Here is a 17,961-nt window from a genome sequence, read left to right on the forward strand (position 1 = left end):
TCTTTACTTTCTGAAAAGTACCATGCTCTTAGAGTAGTAAGCCCAGCATTAGCCAGTGTCAAACACACACCTGCCAACTGTTGACCGGTTCTCCATTTACAAAAGGTGAAACACATCATTTGCTCCTAGAGGGTTCAACCCTAAAAACAACTTTGTTAAATAACAGTTCTTGAAATCAGGAAATTAATATTTTTGGAGGACTGCATGGGAGTTCCTTAGTAAGGTTATTTTTATAACCTAACAACTGTCTCCAAAGACATAGTTTATTCCCAGAAGAATCAACAACAGTCAAGTACATCTATTTTTGAGAAGAAATGTTACTGGAAAATAATGTATCTAGTGGGGACTATAAAAATGTAAGACCAGGACTGGGCACGGTGTTCACACCTGTAATCCCAGCACTTTGGGAGGCTGAGGTGGGCAGATCATAGGAGGTCAGGAGTTTAAGACCAGCTTGGCCAACATGATGAAACCCCATCTCTACCAAAAATACAATAATTAGCCAGGCATCATAGTGGGCACCTGTAGTCCCAGCTACTCAGGAGGCTGAGGTAGGAGAATCACTTGAACCCGGGAGACAGGCTGCAGTGAGTCGAGATCGCACCACTGTACTCCAGCCTGGGTGACACAAGACTCTGTCTCAAAAAAATAATATCTTTGTTATATCAAAATCCTCTCTACCTTGATTCATGGAGTTTGAAGCTAATCTAGATATTATATTAATATGAATGTCCCATTTCCTGGATTATCATCAACACTGCTTCTTAAAACCACTGAATTACATCTATCATGTTTTTCTTTCATTAAAAGTGTCCTCCTCCAGCAGAAGTAGTAAGTCAGGTTCCTTCCTCTAACCATGGCACTCAGAACAATTCAATTGAAATTATCAAGCCTTGCAGTAAAGGAGTCAAAGTCTAATAATGTCCCTTTACCCTGGTATATATCTTCTCCTACATATATTAGATGAAAGGTCACAGGCCCTTCACAGGAGTATGTAAGGTGGTTCACCGAAGAATTATGACATAGCATCTGAACTCCCTGCAGAAGTCATTCTTGTTTAAGCTGCTTGGGAGACAACACATAATGAAATGACAAGAGAACGTTTTATTAGGTTGGTGTAAAAGTAACTGTGGTTTTTACCATTATATAAAGCAGCCTGTCAGATGCAAAATGGCAAAGTGCAGACTGAATGCTACAGTCAGTCACCAGGATGAGGAGAGGTTAGGTCACAGGAAGATTCTCGGACCTGGCTTTTGGCCTGGCTTTAAATAATAGGAATTTTAAATTTCAGATCAGATATACATTAGGAACACCTGTTTAGAAGGAGAATGTTATAATCCCATATTCCCTTTCCAAAATCTAGCTGTCTGTGTTTGCAATCAAGTGATTAGGTCCTGCTCTTTCTAATTCAGTTCTAACAAAGGAAATCTCACCTCAGGCTTTGGAAATCATCTTCAATTAGCAGCTCAAGTAACAAAAGGAACTCTGGACAGCTAAAATGAATAAATTTTAGAGAGAAAGCTAGAGAGACAGGAAAACTTTTACTATAATCTAATCATGTTCTGTATTTAATGGTGATGAAATTATACTTGAAGTCTGTTTTGCACAAGCACTTTTTGAGACACCTGGATCTTGAAAGTTTAATATACATCCTGTAAATATAATCACAGGTCTTTCATGCCATTTGATGATGGGGAAAGAATTCACATTAACTTTTTAGCATTTGAATTTGAATTTCAGAAGATAAAGACCATAGCTAAAAAGGCTTTAGAATTATCTTTTTCTCTTTTGTGTACAAAAGGAAATAAATCAATGACTATGCTTCAGTTGCTCTACCTGCAAAATAAGGATTATAATAGTTCAAATTATTGTGTAAAAGATAAAATAGCGTGTATTTTTCAGTTACTTAGCAAACTGCCTGATACTAAAAATGTGTTTTAAGTGATAGCCATTGTTATATTCACACGTGAAAAGCTAGAGCAAAGCAAGGAATGTGGAAAGAAGTGAGTGTGTTAAGCAGCATAAAGATTAAGACAACGTGAGACCAGAGTTGCCACAGGTAAGAGCAGAATTTTGCAGAGGCAAAGGAGATCAACACTATCAAATATGGTGAAGAGAGATGGGCAGGAATGTAAGAATATTACAGCAACTCCAGCAGTAGCCACACTGGAAAGGGCAGAAAACTACCAAGAGAATTTCAATGGGCAGCTAAGCTCAACCTCAGAAAATAATGAAAAAAGACTAGAAAGAATTATCCCCATGTGAGTAGCTGTATCCCCCTTCAGCCCCTTTTCCTATTTTCAAAGCGTTTTCTATAGTGTTTTTAAAGCTCGGTTTGAAAGAGCCTGTGGCATGTTAAAAGACAGAAAAAGGTGAAGAGCAGATATTACCATTTCCTAGGAATTTCCTCTTCCTTCAACTACCAGGGTTATAACTTCGCCCGACTCCATAATCCTAAGGAGACCAAACCCAGTTTTCCCCTTAGCAAGGTTGCCAGATTTCACTGGGTGCTGCTTTCTACCACATGCTGTTTGGCTGGTTGGCATACAATGAACCTGACAAACACTTAGAAAGCGGTCACTACCAAGACCAGAAGAAAAAAGTTCATTTCCATAAAAGAATAAACTTTCGGTAGTGCCCGACTGAAAATGTGACATTGCATTTTCAGTGAAGTAGATGTGGGGTACTTGGTATTTATCTCAAAATGTCGTTTAATGACACATTTCAGTCATCACAGCTGAAAGTGATGCTGCATCTTGTACCAATTTGAGATTAACTACTACTCTTGGACAAATGTATTAAAAACATGCCACCCTACTTTCAGCAAGTTTTCTGAGCCATACAGGATAAGGTGCTTTCGGATTTCTTTCCAGAGGTGTGAATAATGCTAAATTCAAGTCCATCCAGCTATAAAAATTTTAAGATGAGCCGGGCGCGGTGGCTCACACCTGTAATCCCAGCACTTTGGGAGGCCGAGGCGGGTGGATCACGAGGTCAACAGATCGAGACCATCCTGGTCAACATGGTGAAACCCCATCTCTACTAAAAATACAAAAAATTAGCTGGGCACGGTAGTGCGTGCCTGTAATCCCAGCTACTCAGGAGGCTGAGGCAGGAGAATTGCCTGAACCCAGGAGGCGGAGGTTGTGGTGAGCCGAGATTGCGCCATTGCACTCCAGCCTGGGTAACAAGAGCGAAACTCCATCTCAAAAAAAAAAAAAAAATTTTAAGATGAGAACTTCATGCTCAGCAAGAAAGTTTTAAAATTCAAAAAGCATGACTGCACCAGGCCATATACCAGTCTGTTAAATAGGAGAAATAAATGAATAATACATGAAAGAAGTATTTCCAGCTACTTTCACTGGATTCTGCTTTTAGGGAAAGAAATCAAATTAAAAATGAACATGTTACAATGCACATGCAATCTCTTCTATTCTTGCTACTCTTGATAATATTCCATTTATTTGGTTAAAATAGCTATGTCTTTCTCTCAAAATATAAATGTTTTTATATTTATGTATACATGCACATATATAGTCAACATTTGATATCTGTGGGGACTATGCAAGTATGTTTTGGTTTAGAATGTTCTGAGAAAATGAGTTAGTGAGTTTATTTTTCTCCTAAGACTGAGCTGTTAGGACATTTTGGTTTCTACTGTTACTAAATGTCTTCTCTAAGCAAGGTAATATCCTTTGGTCTATTCAGATTAAGTTTATTTCTCTGGGTTTGTACAATCAATAGGAGGGAAACCTCCACTTCTCTTGTGCATCCAAGAGGGTAGGAGTGAGCCCATCAACCAAACAGGAGCAGACTGCTTCACATGGATAAAAAAAAAATGGGTGAGCAGAGAGAGAGATGGGAAGCACATTTCAAATGGGACAGCAAATCACAACACTCCACCTGCTATAAGAACAAGAAGTCTTGGTAATGAGATGGGACTGATTAACAGCTGGCATGTCTTTCTGGTTGATCATGTTCTAACAACAGTCTGAGACACTGACTTTCGCTACATGGGAGCCTTGGTGGAGACTCAGAGTAGTTACTGACATCAAATTGGCTACCAAGTGCATCTATTCCAGTGAGAATACACTTTTGGGAGACTGGAGGGTAGAGAAAATTGATGCCACTTCTTTTTCAGTCCACTGAATGCAAAGCACAGGCCTATTTTCCTTTTCTTTAAATATCTAAATGAGTAGGCAAACTTTTTCTACAAAGGGCTAGATAGTAAATATTCAGACTTTGAAGGCCATAAAGTCGCTTGCAACTGCTCACCTTTGCTGCCATATCACAACAGTGGCAATAAACAATGTTATAAATAGATGTGGGTAATTGTGTTCTAATAAAACTAAATTTTACAAAAACAGGCAACAGGAGAATTTGACCTGCATGGTGTTTTTTGTTTGTTTGTTTTTTGTTTTTTGAGACAGAGTCTTGTTCTGTCGCCCAGCCTGGAGTACAGTGGCACGATCTCAGCTCACTGCAGCCTCCACCTCCCAGGTTCAAGCAAATTCTCGTTCTCAGCTTCCCAAGAAGTTGGGATTACAGGGATGCACCACCACGTCCCACAGTTTTTGTATTTTTAGTTTTGCCATGTTGGCCAGGCTGGTCTTGAACTCCTAGCCTCAAGCACCCCACCTGCCTCAGCCTCCCAAAGTGCTGGGATTGCAGGTATGAACCACTGGGGCCATAGTTTCTACACCAAAACTAAATTAAAGGTCTGTGTGGGTGAGTTAAACAAGATTAAATTAAACTGTTTCCCTAACTTTTAATACCTCTAGCTGATGCATGGACCATCCAACCATCCAGACCTGCTCCATATAGAAAGATGCTTATAAAATATAATGCAATTCTATTATGCAACCACCCGGATGATTATGAAACAGGAACATTAATTAAAACATACCAATTCGTAACTTCTTCAAATTAATCTAATAATGCTTAAATGTAAAGTTTGTCATGTCTTTCCTAGCAGGCATACATTTTCTTTTCTTTTTTTTTTTTTTTGAGACGGAGTTTCGCTCTCCTTATCCAGGCTGGAGTGCAATGGCACGATCTCGGCTCACCGCAACCTCCGCCCCCTGGGTTCAGGCAATTCTCCTGCCTCAGCCTCCTGAGTAGCTGGGATTACAGGCACACGCCACCGTGCCCAGCTAATTTTTTGTAATTTTTAGTAGAGACGGGATTTCACCATGTTGACCAGGATGGTCTCGATCTGTTGACCTCGTGATCCACCCGCCTCGGCCTCACAAAGTGCTGGGATTACAGGCTTGAGCCACCGCGCCCGGCCGCAGACATACATTTTCTGCACAATCACCTATTTGGCTGGGGCCTCCAAGGAAAATGTTTTGTAAGATGTACATACCATGCTGTTTCATAGTATGCTTGCAAGATACAGACTTGATGAAAAAGATCAAATGGTCCAGGCATTATATGGTATTTTATTTATGACCATAAGATGACACCAAGTTGTCATTTGTCAACTAAAGGGCACTTTGGTATACTTATCCAGAGAACACCTTAATAGAAAATTCTTTAATGTAGTTGAGAAGATTAATAATTTTTTTAAAAACTGTATTAAAAAGCACATTTAGTTCAAAAGCTAGAAATTCAGAGCCCAAAAATGAATCTCTGGAACTTATATACAACAATTTGCTAAATTTCTGGCACTGAGTGCTCATAACACTGAGATGTGGTTTCTACTCAAAAGGGTTACTAAGTAGAGCAATGCAATTATTGCTTAAGAAATAATGGTGCTGGGGCACGCTTGGGTTAAATATGAAAAGAAATTGTCAGGCCTAAAAGCTGTGAAGCCACCACAGAAATGTGGGCCTTTGTCAGTATATCTGTCAGTTTGGCCAGATTTGATTGCAATGGGATAGGAATAGCAAAGTCAGGTATGTACAGTGACCTGCACGTGAAACATGCAGAGCAGCTGTGCAAGTACAGGCTGTTACTGCATCATACATGCTCAAGTGTACATGAGAACACCAGCAGATTTACATTAGAAAAGGATTTCTAAAAATAAAAACTAACGGCTCAAATAATTGTTTTCACTTTTCTCCCCAAACTTGACACTTGATTTTGAACGAAAGAGAGTATACCCAATTTCTGTTTGGATTTATCAACAAAGTATTTTGAACTTAAATTTTTAATGCTTTCTAAAAAATAAAATCCCACAATTTTATATGCAAACTTATTGCTACATTTAAAAGAGTGTTTAACAAAAAATTAGGCTCACACTTAATAATCCCAGCACTTTGGGAGGCCAAAGCATGCAGACTGCTTGAGCCCAGACTGGTCTGGGTAACATGGCAAAACCCAATAGCTACAAAAAATACACAAAATTAGCTAGGTATGGTGGCATACACCTGCAGTCTCAGCTACTCGAGAGGCTGAGATCCAAGGATCACTTGAGTCCAGCATGTCCAGGCTGCAGTGGGCCATGATCACACCACAGAGCGACATCCTGGAGTACAACAAACTGTACTACACACACACACACACACACACACACATACACACACACACAACACTATAGAAGTATGGAAAGGCTATCCTCACTGGCATTTCACTGGGCTTTGAAGTAGAGGTAAAAGTTCTGATTCTCAAACTTACAACAGAGAAAAAAGGATTTCAACTTAAAATAACACTGTCCAAAATGATCTGGAAGTGGATTGTACTGGAGCACAGTGTGGGATATGAGACTAGACAGGCCAAAAGAATTGTGAGTGAAATTTTCAAAAATAAACAGGCTGGGCCTGGTAGCTCATGCCTTTAATCCTAGCACTGTGGGAGGCTGACGCGTGTGGATCATCTGAGGTCAGGAATTCGAGACGAGCCTGACCAACATGATGAAACCCTGTCTCTACTAAAAATGCAAAAATTAGCTGGGCATGGTGGCACATACCTATAATCCCAGCTACTCAGGAGGCTGAGGCAAGAAAATAACTTGAACCCAGGAGGCAGAGGTTGCAGTAAGCTGAGATTACACACCACTGCACTCCATCCTGGGCGACAGAGCAATACTCCATCTCAAAAAAACAAACAAAAAACCAACATTGTTTCCTACTCTTCTGCCATAATTATTTAGTGTAAGTAGCTGTTTTCTAATGGTAATGTCATTTACTCATTGGAGTTTCCTCATGTGGCATACCTTAAGCTATATGATTCTTTGACACACACATAAACACATATACACTCTCACCTCTTAGAAAGTCTTACTGAGAGTATCAACAAAAGTGCTACCAATAATTCAAATTACTGTTTTCCAGTCAGTAACCTTAATAAAAGATTCACTATTAAATTCTGTAACAAAGGAGGTTGAAATATTTTTATCTTGTCCTTCTAATTTTGAATTTATACAACTCTTTGCTGATTAATAACTATACTAAAGGGAAAATTTTAAAGAAATCTTATTCTGTCAAAGCAGAGTTGACTTTCACTTATTGCTTAATTTAACACACAAAAAATGGATGCTTATAATTAGCCATTGATTTAATTGATTCTGTGCTTTTGTAACTTGGCATCTAACACACATCCACTGGGAAATCCCAAGGACATCACAAGCTTTACATTTCAAATGGACCTGTGTCCCACTAAAACCTGCTTAGCTTAGGTTCTTCTGCCACTAGCTCTATTATTCAAGCCAAAGGCCACAGACTAGTTATCTTTTCCATTTTCCTTTTCTCCTGTCCAGTCATGTCAGTGCTATCTCTCAGAAGATACAAATTTGAGGCTGGGCACAGTGGTTCACACCTAATCCCAGCATTCTGGGAGGCCAAGGCTGATGGACCGCCTGAGCTTAGGAGTTCACGACCATCCTGGATAACATGGTGAAACCCTGCCTCTACCAAAAATACAAAAAATGAGCTAGACATAGTGGTGTATACCTGTAATCCCAGCTACTCAGGAAGCTGAGGTGGGAGGACCATTTGATTCTGGGAGGTGGAGGTTGCAGTGAGCCGAGGTCATACGACTGCACTCCAACCAGGGGGACAGAGTGATACCATATCTCAAAAAAAAAAAAAAAAAAAAGAAGACAATTCAAATTCCATGCCTTTCTCTCCATCCTGACTGCCATATAGCTCAATCATCCCTTTTCTTCTAAAGCTTCCTCAATTTTCTAATTGGTCTCCCTATTTCGGTCTTCACAGATGACCCTCTGTGCTTCCGTCACCATGATGCAAAAATCCAAACTCACATCAAACTCTTGAAATGCCCTGGCATGCTACCAGACAAGTCAAATGTGTCTGTTTTCACCATTAGGTTCCTGCCTCTCTCTCCAACCCTTCACACTGTACCTCTTTCCTTAACAGTGTCAAACTCCTTGTGGTTTTCGCAGATTCCTTCTAGCCCCTACCACTATCTCTGCAGAGGCTTTGTTATTTGGTTGCAATGTTATTTTGGTTTCAGCTGCTTCTCAGCTGGAGTTTCCCAACTTAAAATTTGACTCCGATGTCACTAGTTCTAGGAAATTTCTATGACAAATTTCTTTGAGGATCCCATGAAGTTATTTCTCTCCTTCAGCTACTGTAGCATTCTGGACAGCATTTACTGCCATACTGGATATATTTCACACTGGTCTCCAGAACTGACTGAAAACTTCCTGTGAAGGCATGATACTATTTTTTCTTTTTAAATCTAAACCTACAATGTTATGGACAATTATATCTACATTAATACAAGGGACTGGTTAACCATTATTCATTATTAACAATAACCAACTCTTAACAACCAAAACCCAAAATAACATCATCAAATAAGAGTTGATAGTCAGTCAGTTCAAGTGCTAACTCAAGGCAGCTTAACCATCAGGGTGATCTGTCCGTTCAGTCATTATACTAGTTAGGATGAATATTTATCCGTACCACAAATCAGCTGCTGTTTAGATTGCTGGAGCTCAGTCTTAAAAAGCGCTTCAAAGGTTTTCAAATGCCAATGTCAAAGAAACATCTGGTGAAATGTGCACTGGACTCATTTTAATCTATGTGTATTTTTAAAGTAAATGTGCAAAGATCACTATTTATTTTCTTTAAACAGCTTATTAGCAGTTATATCCCCTGCTATCTGTGTTCATGGGCTCCCATAGGGCAGGAATGCCATCCTCATTCTATTTCTAGCACACTCCAGGTACTAAATAAATATTTAATGAAAAGATAACCAGTTCATCATCTAACTTCATGGGTGAGTCATATACGGAAGTAAAACTGCACATGAATTGCCAAGTGACAGAGGCAGAAAGCAAGGTAAAATTAAAGTTTCTAAATATCATGTTTATTGTTTGCCTCCAATTCATTTCAGTGAGAAACTATTTTTAAGTGTGACCAATATATTCTTTACTTACGTAGTATATCAAAAAGACCAAAACTTAAGTGATTTCAAAAAGACTACCAATGTAAAAGACATACCCTACACATGAGTATGACAGATAAATAATGTGTCTTATTCTTGTGAGGGCAGTTACTCCTATATAAATAAAGGCCATATCCTGAAAGGGGAGGTTCTTTGGGTTGCATGGTTTCACTTTTGTTTCATCTCTAGGTCATGCAATGTCCAGCACAAATGTGACAGAATATGTTCAGCCTTGTTCTGTGTGACCAGTTTTGATTATTTCAGAATGGCCTACCTAATCAGTGAATTACTTTAAGTTCTTTTCTTTTCTTCCCTGATCTTTAGCCATTATGGGACCAAATAACTTCATAGGGTACTCGAACAGGGAAAAACATCAAATAAGGTAGTATTGCTAGGGACTCTAGCAAGTCCTAGGATTAGGAAATGGGGCAAATATTTAAAATTTAGATACCAGCACATTTCAATCATCCATGTCAACTTGGATTAATATATTATGGAAAACTGCAATCTGGATCAGTACTGTACTTCAGTTTCTTCTTAAATCATACAGATTCTATATACTTTGAGTTCTCCAGCAGCCATACGGATAGTTTTAACTTCAGTTATCTTCAGCATCCATATGGATAATTTTAATGCTAATAGTCCCCCCACTGGGATGTCATTAACTTAAGAAATCATTTTTATTTGTATAGTTCAAAAAACAATGTATAGGCACATTTATTTCATTCAAGTCATAATCTGAACCTAAAATGCAAAGCAAAAGATTAACGTGCATTTAATATGTATTTCAAGTCTTTGTAACAGAGAAGAAAAATCATTACAAAATTTAGGAATGAGGCATCAAGTCACTAATGATAGAGCTGATTAGACAATGGTTTCCATGTTCCATCTAATGACATGGAACAATGTACATGTGACAATTTAGCCTTAAAGGGTTAAGTAGAATAAACTGTAGGCAGCCCCTTACACTCAACTGTCTCAGTATCAAGGACTCAAAGAATAGGTATTTTCCCTGTCAATGACAATATTGCAGTGCTAACACTTGCAGTTTAATATTGGATAAAAGCTAAGAAGTGATTTATCCTGACAGATTATAAAATACAAAATGTATTAGCTTCAAGAAGGATTAAACCTGTAAGAATTGGCACCCCTTTCTGTTTATAGACAGAAATATTCAACAGAAGAATAAATTTCCAATTTTAAATTTCTGGCCCACATACTCAAAACAAATGACCTAAACCTCATCAAGCTTTTATGAAAACTGATGGCATTACACACAAAATCCATCTATTTCCCCAGCATGTCCAATGAAACAAAAAAAAAGGTACAGAACACATGATGGAAGTAGAAGGGACAGACTCAGATTTGTGCTAAAATCTAGGCCAAAGACCCTTCTGATGCACACAGAGTAAGGTCAGCAAAAAATCTTCCACATATACTCTGGTTCATACACCATCTGTTTGGGTTTGGGGACTTTTTGTTCTTTAAGTACAGTAGCCTATACTTCCTAAGAAATATGATTAGACACATACATAACAGTAAAAATAATAAAATACAATTACTTAACTGAGGTATTTGGATTTATATTTAGAGGATGACAAAATGTTATTTGACAATGTATATAGTTATATTTAACTCAAAAAGGAAGACATGTTAATATAATTTATTATAAACTTCAACCCAATCAGTCTTAAATGTTTTTAACTCTATGACTAATAGAGTGTTAATTACTAAGTGTTAAGTGTTACCCTAGAATGCCACTTGATAGCCCTGCATTAATTCTGCTATACCAAAGACATACCTTTTTTAAAAAATAAAAATAAAAGCAACCATTTACACTTACTAAGAAAAACAAAAAATTTACTTCAAATTGTAGTATAGGCTTTTCAATCACAAAAAGAAAGAAAAGAACAGTGATCTGACAGTGGTCACATCCTGTGCAAAAAAACTTGATACAAAAATGGTAGCACATGGTATCTGAGATAGGAAAAAGGAAATACAGTAGCTGAAATATGGCACTCCTGGGAATTAACTTTTAAACCAAATAGAATGCCTCTGAAATTATTAAATTTGTGTATTAGTAAGAAAGCCCCACCACCATAAATAGTACAATATTTAAAAATAAAAAAAATATATCTATCTAAGATAGATAGTGTATTTATACTGTTAGACTTCTTTAAGTGCAGAAGGTGGTTCAGGTTTTGACTTTTTTATAATAACTGACCATATGCTTTATAAAGTTTCACTCAATCACAAAAGCCAATTTAAATCAAGGAATATGATACCAAAGTTGCATAATTTCATTTGGGACTGCCAGCAGGTTAAAGTCTTAAATCAAGTCTTTAACATTAATGTTCATTTTTAGTCAACGAATAGTTAAAAAGTTCTCAAATCTTCATATCCTCTTGAACTTGCCCTTCTAAATGATCCTCAGACTGCCATTCCTAGTTTGCAAATAAAATAATGCAATATGCATCATACTTCAAGAAAAGATGATGATGTCGAACTAACATGCTTCTGGATCTTTTCCCTGCTCCTTTCAACCTTCTTTATAATTTCTGCCACTATGCACACTGATGAGGTGAGACCCAAAAGAAACAACAGATCTGCAAGAGAAAATAAGTTGGGTTTTACATTTCTTTGAAATTTACAATTGCAAAGCTTAATATCTTACATTTTTCTAGCATTTTACCCTAGCCTTTTTTTTTAAGAGTCTTGCTCTGTTGCCCAGGATGGAGTGCAGTAGTGTGATCTCAGCTCACTGCAACCTCTGTCTCCCGGGTTTAAGTGATTCTCGTGCCTGAGCCTCCTGAGTGGCTGGGATTACAGGCATATACCACCATGCCTGGCTAATTTTTGTATTTTTTTAAAGTACAGATATTCACCATTTTGGACAGGCTGGTCTCACACTCCTGACCTTAAGTGATCTGCCTGCCTCTGCCTCACGAAGCACTGGGATGACAAACGTGAGCCATGGTGCCTGGCCACCACAGCTTTTAAATACATTATTTCACAACTATTTCATAAGGCAGGCACAATCACTCTCAGTTAAAAATAAAAAAAGGCAAACTCAAAGGTATTAAATGATTCATCCAAAGTCCTATCACTGGGAAAGGCAGCAGCCAGAATTAGAACCCAAGTCCTCTGACTATTTTCCCTGAAACCTTATGTGGCTTGCCTTTAACAGTAACACCAAAAAAAGGAGTTTTTTTTCATTTCATAGATTGCACAGTCCTTTAAAAAAGTACTGTCTCAGCAGTAGTCAATTTGAATGAAAATGCCTATGTGAAGATTAAAAATTTGACATTAATATGTTCTACTTCAAAGCACAGAAGACTCTTTACAATAGTATCCACTCAATTCTTATTTACTGCTTGAAAAATTGCAGATGTTTCCTTAAAATGACATTTTTTTAAAAAGGGGAAGCAATGTGAATATGGAATTAAAATACTAAAATTCAACTAGTTCAATTTTAAGGTAAATTTTAACTTATAGAAAACAATGCAGGGACACTGTAAAACTCATTTTCACAAATGCTCAAGAACTCAAGGACAGCATTACTGTTAAATACATTATTCCTCATAATTACATAGGAAAACTAATTTTTAAATGCACTGTATTACACATTTAATAAATGATAATGTAAGAATAATGTGTAATTTCCACATAGTCTTTATAAAACATTCTGCTATTCAGGACAGACATTTTGTGATACTAGACTGTACAAACAAGAAACAATAATAAAATTATTAGTTTAACTACTGAAAATTCTAACTTTAAAAAAGAGACCAACTTGGTTTTCAGGGAGATTAAGTCCAGTTTTTTCTTATTACAAGATGGCATAGTACCTTAAAAAGTTATGAACTGTAATTACTCTATATCAGGTTTTGATTTGCTATGTTTCAGAATCACAAAATATGATTTTTATAATAATTGATAATCTATAAAAAAGCAAAAACCAAAACCCTGGAGTTAGGAGAGTAACTCCCCTAAGCTTCACCAAATGAAAAAACAGAATCCTTTTTCAAATCAAGAGAGTTACTTTTCTTATTTTTCTATTTTAAAAGAATTTTAAAATTACAATACATTAGAAAATATGATTTTTCTAAAATAGATAAATGAGAAAGAGAACGTTTTCTTTACCCAGTATGCTTAGGCTCTCAGTCTGAAAAACCTTCTGAAGTGGAGGAAAGTAAATAACTAGTAATTGTCCCATGATGGATCCAAGAACTGCATAGCAAAACATTTTATTACTGCAGAGTCCAATCTCAAATACAGACTTGGTCTGTTGGCAGAGCAGAGAGTTCAATTATTACTCCTTAGTCACAAAAATAACTTCTTTATTATTATATTCACTTCTAATTTTTAATAAGCAGTATCACTTTAATTGAATTCTATAATGTCAATACTGTGAAATCTCAAATTTTACTACTGTTTTGGAATAATTCAGGTAAGAGTAAATATTAAAGTAGCACTATATAAATGAGACCACAGAAAGAAAAGAAAACTTTTAACATCCCAAACATCAAGAAACTTTATTTGTACTTTGCAAAATCATTTCTAGCCATTCACTAAGGTGGATAATCTAAAATCCTTTCTTGGAGAATGGACCTAATTATGTGTGTACTGAAAAAGTAAACCATTTTCACAAAAAAAAATAAGTATTACAGCTTCTTCAAAAAATAGTCAATTAGTGAGAATTCACTGTACTTAGAAGTTCTAGCATGGCAAATGGTAATATAGTTAAGGATTCATAAACTGCTTTAAAGCTGAAATGAATAGTCATGCCTCAAATGAAACTAGCTTTTAAGGACAATATGCTTAAAAAGTACCAGAAAACTCTAGTCCATTATTTCCTATCAAAACACTTAGACCAAGAAGCAGCAGTCACACCTTAAGATACAACAAGGGAAGTAAAGCAAATTAAAATGTTCTAAGCTTTGACACAATGACAGGAGTGATGGAAAAAAAATAGGCACAAAACTGCTCTTGCACTCCTAGCAATACTGTCTTCTAAAATGAGACTAATAACATCTTAACAGAACCTATGAGGTTTGTTCTATGCTCAGATAATGTTAACCATGATCTATCTTATAGCTGTATCCAGCTATACCCAGATGACAACAACTAGAAATTATTAATACTTTAATGTAGGAGTCAGACATAAAGCTTACCTCCTGCAAATGCCCCATCCTCATCGTGACCAACGGCACATGTTTATAAGAAGGCTGTGTCTGGGGCTGTAATCCGTGGCTACAAAATTAAGCAAAGCTAAAAACCCATAATCTTTGCCTACTTATTAGAAAGTACTCTACTCAAGTGAGGCAATCAACTAAGAGCACCTAAACATACCTGGGATCTGGAACTTAGTGCATTGAACATGTCAAAAAACACAAAGCATGTGAAGGTCATTGTTGTGTCTCGAGGTGTAATCACATTGTCTCGCAGCTGTTAAGAGGTAATAACAAAATTACTTTTCAGTGGCTGAATTTAATGGACAAATAGGATGGCTTTTTCAAAAACACATTTTCTTTCCATTAGGAAGAAACAGCTTTAGCATAACATGAAACATAAAAGCTACCTAAATTTTCTATAAATCACCTCGTGAAAAGTTGTAATCTACATAATAAAAAGTAAAAAAAAATCTTCTCATTAACTATATATTAGATATTAAAATACCATTATTATTTTAAAATAAACTGGCTATATGATAAACTCAGATTTCCTAACTTCTCTAAATTTTCAAGTATTTTTATTACATCTGATACTTCTCTGTAGATCTAATTATTCTAATACATGAATCGATTAATTTTATTTATCCATAAAGATAGAAATCAAACTCTTGTAAAATGTTACCATATTCTTCACTAAAAGAGCTCCCTTAATGTCCCAGACTTCTGAGTAATACATCAAAATAACTAAGAATCCTATCATATATATAGAATTCACGTTAATATAGCAGCTTGTCCAGTGAATATACCTCACGCCAGAAGACAAACAAAGTCCCGCAAACGATGATTATTGATGAAACAAGTATTTTAAGTATCAAATTTTTAGTTAAAATGCTGTCTTTCCAGTTGCGAGGAGGTTTACGAATGACATCTTTATCCACTGGTTCTACTCCAAGGCTTAAAAACAAACAGAAAAATAAATTACTTTCAGGTTTTAAGGTTTGGATTTGTTACTTCCACAACCTCACTAACCTCAAGGATCCAGCAAACTAAATGCTTTCTTATGGAAACAAAATGTTGAATCATAAAGAAAACCTTGGCTATGATTATGCAAAAATAACCACTGATTTTGTCACTTTTCTCTGCAATTCATTTGTTTGACACAGTTTGATAGGGCACAGATAATCAACTTTCAAAACAGTAACTCATTTACATCTAAGTTTACTTATTTCAAATATGGTATGAAATACATGACCTACTAACCAAATTTTGAAATATCTTTCATATAAAGAGGTTTTGACTAGGATGATTTGTTAGAGTGGCCAAATGACATCAACACTCAACTACCCCATTATTATTAAATTTTTTTAAAAAGTTAAGACTCAGGTCCTAACACTTTTCCAAAGTCTCTAAAACTGACAGCAGAACCTAGATAATAATACTGAATTCAGAAATTTCTCCATTATATCCAATTCTTATAAATAAAAACTTACTTCCTGAAGACAGAGACAGCACCTATTCCTGATCTATTCTCAGTCTTAGGCTAGGCATCTGACTGTGGAAAAGTCTCAGATCTATGCTGCATGCACACTCAAAAAGAATAAATGATATACACACATCACACAATTTATAACAAAAATGTTAAAACATTTGCGGCAAAATTTTCCAACGCTGTTCATAAATCAAGTTTTAAAACTTAATTATCAGGGTATCTGATAAAAAATTCATACCTCTGAGCTGGGGGGCCATCCATAATAATATTGATCCACAAAATCTGCATGGCATTGAGAGGATTAGGAAAGTTCATTAATGTAGCCAATGAGATTAAAGTTAATGCTGCTATGCTCCTGTTGAAAAAGAGAGTCATGTAAAAATATCAGCATAATAATCTATTGATTCTACAATACCACTTTTTTAGCATTTAAAAACCTCTTGTTAACTACTATCCTTTTAAAGTAAGACTCTATTGCAAGTAACTCATTCTTCATGCAGGTGGACATTTTAAATCTAAGAGTATTTTAACAACGGATTTTCAAGATGTTTAGACAACAGCAACAAATAAGTAATTTTTAAATCTGCATGATAGTTTCAACAATATTTTGTAACTGTTTTATGACTACACAATACCCTTCTACTTTTAAAAAAAGATGCCAAGAGGAAACAATGAGATATGAGTCATCCCTGACTTCATGAGCTATTAAATAAATCACAAAAGTGTATATATTTTGATGATGATACAGACATCTAATTGTAACATTTAGAACCTATTTTTTTAAATTTCAGAATACAATAAATTTTCTTTTTGGAAAACTGACATATGACCAATGCTCAGAAATATAAGGCAGAGAAATTTCTAGGCATTCTGCTAAAGTTTCACTTTTCATCTAATTTATCTAGAAAACCCATGGCGACAAATTTCTTGCAAACTTACGTGCTCAGCTGGAATCTAACAAAATTTTTAATGTTATTATAAATCCCTTTACCCTCTTCAATTGCAGACCTAAAATTTAAAAAAGATGAAGTGAGAAAATATTATCATATAAAAATATATCTGTACTAAAACACTGTGGAGTTAATTCTGAAAATGAATTTCTGGCTGGGCACTGTGGCTTGTGCCTGTAATCCCAGCGTTGGGAGGCCAAGGCAGGCAGATCACCTGAGGTCAGGAGTTCAAGACCAGCCTGGCCAACATGGCAAAACCCATCTCTACTAAAAATACAAAAAGCAGCCAGGTGTGGTGGTGCACGCCTGTAATTCCAGCTACTAGGGAGGCGGAGGCAAGAGAATTGCTTGAACCTGGGAGGCGGAGGTTGTGGTAAGCCGATATCACACCACTGCACTCCATCCTGGGCAACATAGTGAGACTCTGTCTCAAATAAATAAGTAAATAAAATTTCCAACTAATACAACACAAGTATCAATATGGAAATATTTATTTTAATAAATATTTATTTTAAAGTCAAGCCTAAGTTCTACCTGAACTAATTTGACACAGTATTAAAACTCTTATTCTGAAGAAGATTTTTCAACATTAAAATCACATGTTGTCTCTCCACACAAGAAAATAGCCTTTACTTCACATTCATCATAAATAAAATGATTATCTTTTTTTTTTTTTTTTTTTGGAGACAGGGTCTTGCTCTGCTGTCCAGGCTGGAGTGCAATGGCACAATCTTGGCTTACTACAGCCTCAACCTTCCAGGCTCCCGCAACCCTCCCACCTCAGCCTCTGGAGTAGTTGAGACCAGAGGCGCACATCACCATTCCTAGCTATTTTTTTTTTTATTGTTTGTATACATGGGTTTTGACACGTTGCCGAGGCCTGTCTCAAATACCTGGGCTCAAGTGATTCACCCACCTTCGCCTCCCAAAGTGTTGGCATTGCAGGCGTGAGTTACCATGCCCAGCCATGATTATCTTCTTCACCTTCCTCTAG

General features: G+C 36.4%; 1 protein-coding gene across 17 annotated transcripts in view; it reads right to left on the reverse strand.

The window, feature by feature from the left end:
• ATP2C1 (ATPase secretory pathway Ca2+ transporting 1) overlaps positions 1-17,961 on the reverse strand; it is a 166,917-nt gene that overhangs the window by 3,666 nt on the left and 145,290 nt on the right. For 8 of the 17 annotated variants that reach the window (XM_054246855.2, XM_008983842.4, XM_078354236.1 and 5 more), the window contains 6 exons: positions 16,957-17,025; positions 16,256-16,372; positions 15,335-15,482; positions 14,707-14,802; positions 13,498-13,639; positions 11,836-11,960 (listed from right to left, as the gene is read on the reverse strand). In XM_054246855.2, coding sequence (XP_054102830.1) covers positions 11,836-11,960; positions 13,498-13,639; positions 14,707-14,802; positions 15,335-15,482; positions 16,256-16,372; positions 16,957-17,025 — 697 coding nt within the window. Of the gene's footprint in view, positions 1-11,835; positions 11,961-13,497; positions 13,640-14,463; positions 14,608-14,706; positions 14,803-15,334; positions 15,483-16,255; positions 16,373-16,956; positions 17,026-17,961 lie in introns of those variants that run through there. The other 9 variants (XM_078354231.1, XM_008983843.5, XM_035278781.3 and 6 more) reach the window with 4 other exon arrangements.

Source organism: Callithrix jacchus, chromosome 17 (genome assembly GCF_049354715.1).
Source record: "Callithrix jacchus isolate 240 chromosome 17, calJac240_pri, whole genome shotgun sequence".
Taxonomy (NCBI): domain Eukaryota; kingdom Metazoa; phylum Chordata; class Mammalia; order Primates; family Cebidae; genus Callithrix; species Callithrix jacchus.